The sequence below is a fragment of the Gobius niger genome, assembly GCF_951799975.1.
Source record: "Gobius niger genome assembly, chromosome: 12".
Taxonomy (NCBI): Eukaryota; Metazoa; Chordata; class Actinopteri; order Gobiiformes; family Gobiidae; genus Gobius; species Gobius niger.
In genome coordinates this window covers 368,419-377,710 of record NC_136863.1, presented here as the reverse complement: position 1 = coordinate 377,710, position 9,292 = coordinate 368,419, and the positions used below count along the sequence as shown (strand labels likewise).

The 9,292-nt window shown below is 50.7% G+C and overlaps 1 protein-coding gene across 1 annotated transcript; it reads left to right on the top strand.

Annotated features, from left to right (window-relative positions):
* Nucleotides 1–268: 268 nt before the first annotated feature.
* Nucleotides 269–1,207, top strand: LOC306971958 (hydroxycarboxylic acid receptor 2-like; the record flags this gene model as incomplete). Its single annotated transcript, XM_079568401.1, has 1 exon — nucleotides 269–1,207. One exon carries the CDS (start codon nucleotides 269–271, stop codon nucleotides 1,205–1,207), a length of 939 nt encoding a protein of 312 aa, XP_079424527.1.
* Between the last annotated feature and the right edge of the window lie 8,085 nt (nucleotides 1,208–9,292).

Genomic DNA, 9,292 nt, shown 5'->3' with positions numbered 1-9,292 from the left:
CAGACTCGAGCAGGAGAATCTACATTAAAACATTCATCTGCAAAGTCAGAAACAAACAGAAAAGTTGTGTTTTTTCTGTCCTTTTGTCGTTTGTTCAGGACAGTTCTCTTCGTGAGCGACAGAGTATTGTAAATGTAAATGTATTTCTCATGTTTAATCAATAAAAGCTTCTCTTAAATATCGATGTATCACCAGCTTTAAATCCTCTTCCTCTTGGTTCACTTTCAGACCCCCCTGAACAAAGACTCTGACCTCCCCTCGTCTCACAATGTCCAACGCCTCCTCCCCCCTCCTGCACTGCCCGTCCCCCTCCGAGCCCCGCACCTCCCTCCTGTTCCTGCTGATGATCGCCGAGGTGGTGGTGGGACTTCCCGGGAACCTCCTGGCCTTGTGGATCTTCTGTTTCCGTATGAAGTCCTGGAAGCCGCACGCCATCTTCCTCTTTAACCTGATGCTGGCCGACTTCCTGCTGCTGGCGTGCGTCCCGTTCCGCATCGACACGCACCTCCGCGGGGACGACTGGGCTCACGGCGAGGCGTTCTGCAGGACCAACCTCTTCATGCTGGCGGTGAACCGCTCGGCCAGCATCGGCTTCATGACCGTGGTGGCTCTGAACCGTTACTTCAAAGTCCTGCACCCGCTGTCCCGCGTCAGCGCCATGTCCTCACGCGGCGCCGTCTGGCTCTCGCTCTTCATCTGGGCCGCGAGCGCCGTCCTGCGGATCCCGCTGCTCGCCACCGACCTGCTGCACCGCCATCAGAACCGCTCCCTGTGCCGCAGCTTCAGCTCGTACCGGAGCCCGCCGCCGGCCATCGTGCTGCACTACGCCGCCTACATCGCCGAGTTCCTGCTGCCGTGGGCGCTGCTGCTCTTCTGCTCGGCGAGGATCGTCTGGTTCCTGAAGCGACAGAAGCAGCTGGAGCAGCAGAGGAGGTTTAAGAAGGCCGTCCGCGCCGTGGCCGTGATCAACCTGGTGTTCACCGTCTGCTTCCTGCCCGCCATCGTGACCGGGCTGGGCGGGCTGGCCCTGAAGAGGTTCGACCCGAGCAACTGCGACGGCTTCAGGAGGATGTCGCTGGCCTTCATGTGGAGCATGGGCTTCACGTACCTCAACAGCACGCTGGACCCGCTCATCTACACCTTCAGCAGCTCCATGTTCAGGGCGGCGCTCAAGGGCGTGTTCAGGAGGTCAGCACGCGGCCAGTAGGAACGTGTCTGAGGAGGGGCTGTTCTGGGACAGGAGGACGCTGAGCCGCTTGAAGGTTCTTCACTCAGACTGATGGAGCCTCAGAATCAGAAGCCTCTGCAGGAGAATCACATCTGTCTGATCTGCAGTCGCTGAAAACAAACTCCACATGTCTCCAGCTAAATATTCTGACTGATTTTGCAGGTCGGGTTTGTCACAGAATCCTCATCTGTTCGTGTCCACGCAGCTTTGTTTTCAACCCCATCGAAATGTTTTTGATGTAAATGAGGCGGATTTTCATTAAGGGGAGACACTACAGGCAAAACTACATTTTTTCAGTTTTCAGGTTTTGGGCCAAATCTGTCTCTGAACATACAAGCTTCACCTGGAAACAGAAAACATGCCTAATCTTCACAATAACATGTTTAAATATTGCGCTGATTCAATGTTCCCCCATAGACTTATATGGGAGAACACAATTTCAAGGCCTTTTTCTCCAAACACATGTTTCTGTCATTGTGGCGACACTATGTCCACGTCAGTCGGACCTAAAGACTTCACATTTTCCAGCCTTGGACTGAACAAGATTTGGAAGATTTTTTCAGAGGGATTTTTTATTATTTAATCCCTTAAGCCCCATTTATTGAGTTTTTTTTGTTTTTTTTCCCCAACTTTATTTTACATTTTTAAGGCACATAACAAATACAAGTGAAAACCCACAATTCAAAATAGACTATGCCAAGATAGACATAGAAAAACAATGGAACAATCACCAAAATCATAAACACACACACAAAAAAACATTACATTCACCATAAAATATTTTCTCAATAATCTACACGAGACCAGACGAACAAAAAACAACAACAAAAAAAGACAGACCAAAACGAAAAGCAGGTGCCAGGGATTAAGAAATTGTAAGGTGTTAGTTATGTTGATATGAGCAAAATGTTTAATCGGGTACAAAAGGGAAATTAATTCTTCTGAGAGTCTCAAATAAAGGGTTCCATGTTTTAGAACATTTGTCAAGGGAGTCTTTCACAATAAAACACATCTTTTCTAATTTAACAAAATACAGTACATCTCGTAGCCAATGAATATAAGATGGAGGTGTTGGGCTTTTCCATTTTGTTAGTATAGCCCGACGTGCCAGAAGAGTCATGAAAGCCAGTGACGATTTCTGAGAAGCTGAGAGAGGTCATTTATTGAGTTTTGAATGTCAAAAAATAAGGTGAAAATTACATTTTTACTAATTTTTCCACTAAAAAACAGCTTATTTTAAAACTAAACAAGAAATCCTAAATCCGCTCTGAGAAAGTCTTGGCAACTCATTTATTAATAACATAAAAACATAAATTTGAATGTAGCTCTGTCCATTATTTAGATTTCGTCACCGAAAAGATGTGAAATTTGGGGCATTTTTAGGCATAAAACCTTGTTCTTATGAAAAGATAAAATGACATTTATGCCACTGATCGACAGCAACAGTTTCACATTGATATCTGTAAATATACATGTTTTCCCTGTTCACCTGCAGCGTCTCGCCTTAAACAGCAGCGTTTTGCAGCTTGTGATTCAGAGACACATTCATGAGGCTGAATATGGAGACACTGCAAAAAGTAAATATCAAGCATTGTCTTAAATGACTGTAATTGAGGAAATGTTTCTTGTTTTTGTCGGTTTTCACTCATTTAGACACTTTTCCTGATCGGACCGAGTTTGCTTTGCCTGTTTGAGGACATTTCAGACCAGTTCTAGGGTAAATCTCGCTTGAAATAAGAAAGTAAAATTGCCAATGAGATAAGACCAATTTTCTTTCCCCATTGGCAAAGAAAATGACCTGAAATAAGGACGAAATGTATCGAAACGAGTCAGAAACATCTCAGAACAAGTGAAATAATCCAGGACAAATGCCCAACAACTTCTTAACCAGTCACAACAACTAAACTTTGGATTATTGTGCTCAAATTGAGATGTTTATACTGATCTACTTCATTACTTTTTGCAGCGTATGTGCCATGTTTTTCTGACTCCACGACGTCTCTTTGCTTTTGTACATTTGTATCTTGTTGCTGATGAAGCTGAAATAATAACCGTAAGGTTTAAATGCAGATTTCGAAGTTTATCTGCTGCTAATGTAGATACACGTTTGTAGATGTGATGTATGTCTCGGCTCTACATGAAATATTAAAAATGCAAATTGAAATCTGTCAGAAAAATCTCAATTTTGTCACAAGGTCCTCGTTCTGCAGAAGCTCCTGAATGTTTGCTCTAAAATCTCATTTAAAGTCGCTTTTTAAAGTCGCCTTAATGTCAGTGAAAACTTGACCTAAACTGTTTGTTTGTTGCTCTTTTTCCTGATGATAAAGAGACGAGACAAGAATGTCCTGAACTGTTTTAAAGACTGAAACTGTACGAGCCGTGTTTTCCATCATCGCTCCAGCGTTTTCACAGATCCAAACACAGAGCAGTGCTGCCGTTTGGACAGAAGTGTTTTTTCCGTCCAAAAGGCTCCGTTTCGCCTCTGATTTTGCAGGTTTTGGATCAAAGAGCCTGTCGCTGCTGTGAGTCTGTGTTTGTCGCCGTTTGCAGAGAAAACGAACTCGGGACTCGCTGCACGAACCGCCGCGAATGAGGAATTCAGAGCCGAGCCATTTATTGAAGCAAAATGTAAATATTTGCACAGGTGGCTCCAAACAGCTCCGGTTTCTAAATCAGGTTAACGATCTTTTTTTCTCTGAGGCGCAGACACAAACACACGGTTTCATGTAAAAACCTGTTCCCGTCACTCGCCCCGTTCAGGAATGACTGATCCCAGTGTCACCAAAGCCCCGGTTTGTTCAGGAATGACTGATCCCAGCGTCACCAAAGCCTCGTTCAGGAATGACTGATCCCAGCGTCGCCAAAGCTCCGGTTCAGGAATGACTGATCCCAGCGTCACCAAAGCCTCGTTCAGGAATGACTGATCCCAGCGTCACCAAAGCCTCAGTCCAGGAATGACTGATCCCAGCGTCACCAAAGCCTCGTTCAGGAATGACTGATCCCAGCGTCACCAAAGCCTCAGTTCAGGAATGACTGATCCCAGCGTCGCCAAAGCCTCGTTCAGGAATGACTGATCCCAGCGTCACCAAAGCCTCAGTCCAGGAATGACTGATCCCAGCGTCACCAAAGCCTCGTTCAGGAATGACTGATCCCAGTGTCACCAAAGCCCCGGTTTGTTCAGGAATGACTGATCCCAGCGTCACCAAAGCCTCGTTCAGGAATGACTGATCCCAGCGTCGCCAAAGCTCCGGTTCAGGAATGACTGATCCCAGCGTCACCAAAGCCTCGTTCAGGAATGACTGATCCCAGCGTCACCAAAGCCTCGTTCAGGAATGACTGATCCCAGCGTCACCAAAGCCTCAGTCCAGGAATGACTGATCCCAGCGTCACCAAAGCCTCGTTCAGGAATGACTGATCCCAGCGTCACCAAAGCCTCAGTTCAGGAATGACTGATCCCAGCGTCGCCAAAGCCTCGTTCAGGAATGACTGATCCCAGCGTCACCAAAGCCCCGGTTTGTTCAGGAATGACTGATCCCAGCGTCGCCAAAGCCTCGGTTCAGGAATGACTGATCCCAGCGTCGCCAAAGCCTCGTTCAGGAATGACTGATCCCAGCGTCACCAAAGCCCCGGTTTGTTCAGGAATGACTGATCCCAGCGTCACCAAAGCCTCAGTTCAGGAATGACTGATCCCAGCGTCGCCAAAGCCTCGTTCAGGAATGACTGATCCCAGCGTCACCAAAGCCCCGGTTTGTTCAGGAATGACTGATCCCAGCGTCACCAAAGCCTCGGTTCAGGAATGACTGATCCCAGCGTCGCCAAAGCCTCGTTCAGGAATGACTGATCCCAGCGTCGCCAAAGCCTCGTTCAGGAATGACTGATCCCAGCGTCACCAAAGCCTCAGTTCAGGAATGACTGATCCCAGCGTCGCCAAAGCCTCGGTTTGTTCAGGAATGACTGATCCCAGCGTCACCAAAGCCTCAGTTCAGGAATGACTGATCCCAGCGTCGCCAAAGCCTCGGTTTGTTCAGGAATGACTGATCCCAGCGTCACCAAAGCCCCGGTTCAGGAATGACTGATCCCAGCGTCACCAAAGCCTCGGTTTGTTCAGGAATGACTGATCCCAGCGTCGCCAAAGCCTCGGTTCAGGAATGACTGATCCCAGCGTCGCCAAAGCCTCAGTTCAGGAATGACTGATCCCAGCGTCACCAAAGCCTCGTTCAGGAATGACTGATCCCAGCGTCACCAAAGCCTCGGTTTGTTCAGGAATGACTGATCCCAGCGTCACCAAAGCCTCGGTTTGTTCAGGAATGACTGATCCCAGCGTCGCCAAAGCCTCGGTTCAGGAATGACTGATCCCAGCGTCGCCAAAGCCTCAGTTCAGGAATGACTGATCCCAGCGTCACCAAAGCCTCAGTTCAGGAATGACTGATCCCAGCGTCACCAAAGCCTCGTTCAGGAATGACTGATCCCAGCGTCGCCAAAGCCTCAGTTCAGGAATGACTGATCCCAGCGTCGCCAAAGCCTCAGTTCAGGAATGACTGATCCCAGCGTCGCCAAAGCCTCGGTTTGTTCAGGAATGACTGATCCCAGCGTCGCCAAAGCCCCGGTTTGTTCAGGAATGACTGATCCCAGCGTCGCCAAAGCCTCGGTTTGTTCAGGAATGACTGATCCCAGCGTCGCCAAAGCCTCGGTTTGTTCAGGAATGACTGATCCCAGCGTCGCCAAAGCCCCGGTTTGTTCAGGAATGACTGATCCCAGCGTCGCCAAAGCCTCGGTTCAGGAATGACTGATCCCAGCGTCACCAAAGCCTCGGTTTGTTCAGGAATGACTGATCCCAGCGTCGCCAAAGCCTCGGTTTGTTCAGGAATGACTGATCCCAGCGTCGCCAAAGCCCCGGTTTGTTCAGGAATGACTGATCCCAGCGTCGCCAAAGCCTCAGTTCAGGAATGACTGATCCCAGCGTCGCCAAAGCCTCGGTTCAGGAATGACTGATCCCAGCGTCACCAAAGCCCCGGTTCAGGAATGACTGATCCCAGCGTCGCCAAAGCCTCGGTTTGTTCAGGAATGACTGATCCCAGCGTCGCCAAAGCCTCGTTCAGGAATGACTGATCCCAGCGTCGCCAAAGCCTCGTTCAGGAATGACTGATCCCAGCGTCACCAAAGCCTCGTTCAGGAATGACTGATCCCAGCGTCGCCAAAGCCCCGGTTTGTTCAGGAATGACTGATCCCAGCGTCGCCAAAGCCCCGGTTTGTTCAGGAATGACTGATCCCAGCGTCACCAAAGCCTCGGTTTGTTCAGGAATGACTGATCCCAGCGTCACCAAAGCCTCGGTTTGTTCAGGAATGACTGATCCCAGCGTCGCCAAAGCCTCGTTCAGGAATGACTGATCCCAGCGTCGCCAAAGCCTCGTTCAGGAATGACTGATCCCAGCGTCACCAAAGCCTCGTTCAGGAATGACTGATCCCAGCGTCGCCAAAGCCCCGGTTTGTTCAGGAATGACTGATCCCAGCGTCGCCAAAGCCTCGGTTCAGGAATGACTGATCCCAGCGTCACCAAAGCCTCGGTTCAGGAATGACTGATCCCAGCGTCGCCAAAGCCCCGGTTTGTTCAGGAATGACTGATCCCAGCGTCGCCAAAGCCTCGGTTCAGGAATGACTGATCCCAGCGTCACCAAAGCCTCGGTTCAGGAATGACTGATCCCAGCGTCGCCAAAGCCCCGGTTTGTTCAGGAATGACTGATCCCAGCGTCGCCAAAGCCCCGGTTTGTTCAGGAATGACTGATCCCAGCGTCGCCAAAGCCGCGGTTTGTTCAGGAATGACTGATCCCAGCGTCACCAAAGCCTCGGTTTGTTCAGGAATGACTGATCCCAGCGTCGCCAAAGCCTCGGTTTGTTCAGGAATGACTGATCCCAGCGTCGCCAAAGCCCCGGTTTGATCAGGAATGACTGATCCCAGCGTCGCCAAAGCCTCGTTCAGGAATGACTGATCCCAGCGTCGCCAAAGCCTCGGTTTGTTCAGGAATGACTGATCCCAGCGTCGCCAAAGCCTCGGTTCAGGAATGACTGATCCCAGCGTCACCAAAGCCCCGGTTTGTTCAGGAATGACTGATCCCAGCGTCGCCAAAGCCTCGTTCAGGAATGACTGATCCCAGCGTCACCAAAGCCTCGTTCAGGAATGACTGATCCCAGCGTCGCCAAAGCCTCGGTTCAGGAATGACTGATCCCAGCGTCGCCAAAGCCTCGGTTTGTTCAGGAATGACTGATCCCAGCGTCGCCAAAGCCTCGGTTTGTTCAGGAATGACTGATCCCAGCGTCGCCAAAGCCCTGGTTCAGGAATGACTGATCCCAGCGTCGCCAAAGCCTCAGTTCAGGAATGACTGATCCCAGCGTCGCCAAAGCCTCAGTTCAGGAATGACTGATCCCAGCGTCGCCAAAGCCTCGTTCAGGAATGACTGATCCCAGCGTCACCAAAGCCTCGTTCAGGAATGACTGATCCCAGCGTCGCCAAAGCCTCGGTTCAGGAATGACTGATCCCAGCGTCGCCAAAGCCCCGGTTTGTTCAGGAATGACTGATCCCAGCGTCGCCAAAGCCTCGTTCAGGAATGACTGATCCCAGCGTCGCCAAAGCCTCAGTTCAGGAATGACTGATCCCAGAGTCGCCAAAGCCTCAGTTCAGGAATGACTGATCCCAGCGTCGCCAAAGCCTCGTTCAGGAATGACTGATCCCAGCGTCGCCAAAGCCTCGGTTTGTTCAGGAATGACTGATCCCAGCGTCACCAAAGCCTCGTTCAGGAATGACTGATCCCAGCGTCGCCAAAGCCTCGTTCAGGAATGACTGATCCCAGCGTCGCCAAAGCCTCGGTTCAGGAATGACTGATCCCAGCGTCGCCAAAGCCTCGGTTCAGGAATGACTGATCCCAGCGTCACCAAAGCCTCAGTTTGTTCAGGAATGACTGATCCCAGCGTCGCCAAAGCCTCAGTTTGTTCAGGAATGACTGATCCCAGCGTCGCCAAAGCCTCAGTTTGTTCAGGAATGACTGATCCCAGCGTCGCCAAAGCCTCAGTTTGTTCAGGAATGACTGATCCCAGCGTCACCAAAGCCTCGTTCAGGAATGACTGATCCCAGCGTCGCCAAAGCCTCGGTTTGTTCAGGAATGACTGATCCCAGCGTCGCCAAAGCCTCAGTTCAGGAATGACTGATCCCAGCGTCGCCAAAGCCTCGTTCAGGAATGACTGATCCCAGCGTCGCCAAAGCCTCGTTTAGGAATGACTGATCCCAGCGTCACCAAAGCCTCGTTCAGGAATGACTGATCCCAGCGTCACCAAAGCCTCGTTCAGGAATGACTGATCCCAGCGTCGCCAAAGCCTCGTTCAGGAATGACTGATCCCAGCGTCGCCAAAGCCTCGGTTTGTTCAGGAATGACTGATCCCAGCGTCGCCAAAGCCTCGGTTTGTTCAGGAATGACTGATCCCAGCGTCGCCAAAGCCTCGGTTCAGGAATGACTGATCCCAGCGTCGCCAAAGCCTCGTTCAGGAATGACTGATCCCAGCGTCGCCAAAGCCCCGGTTTGTTCAGGAATGACTGATCCCAGAGTCGCCAAAGCCTCGGTTTGTTCAGGAATGACTGATCCCAGCGTCGCCAAAGCCCCGGTTTGTTCAGGAATGACTGATCCCAGCGTCGCCAAAGCCTCGTTCAGGAATGACTGATCCCAGCGTCGCCAAAGCCTCAGTTCAGGAATGACTGATCCCAGAGTCGCCAAAGCCTCAGTTCAGGAATGACTGATCCCAGCGTCGCCAAAGCCCCGGTTCAGGAATGACTGATCCCAGCGTCGCCAAAGCCTCAGTTTGTTCAGGAATGACTGATCCCAGCGTCGCCAAAGCCTCGTTCAGGAATGACTGATCCCAGCGTCGCCAAAGCCCCGGTTTGTTCAGGAATGACTGATCCCAGCGTCGCCAAAGCCTCGGTTCAGGAATGACTGATCCCAGCGTCGCCAAAGCCTCAGTTTGTTCAGGAATGACTGATCCCAGCGTCGCCAAAGCCTCGTTCAGGAATGACTGATCCCA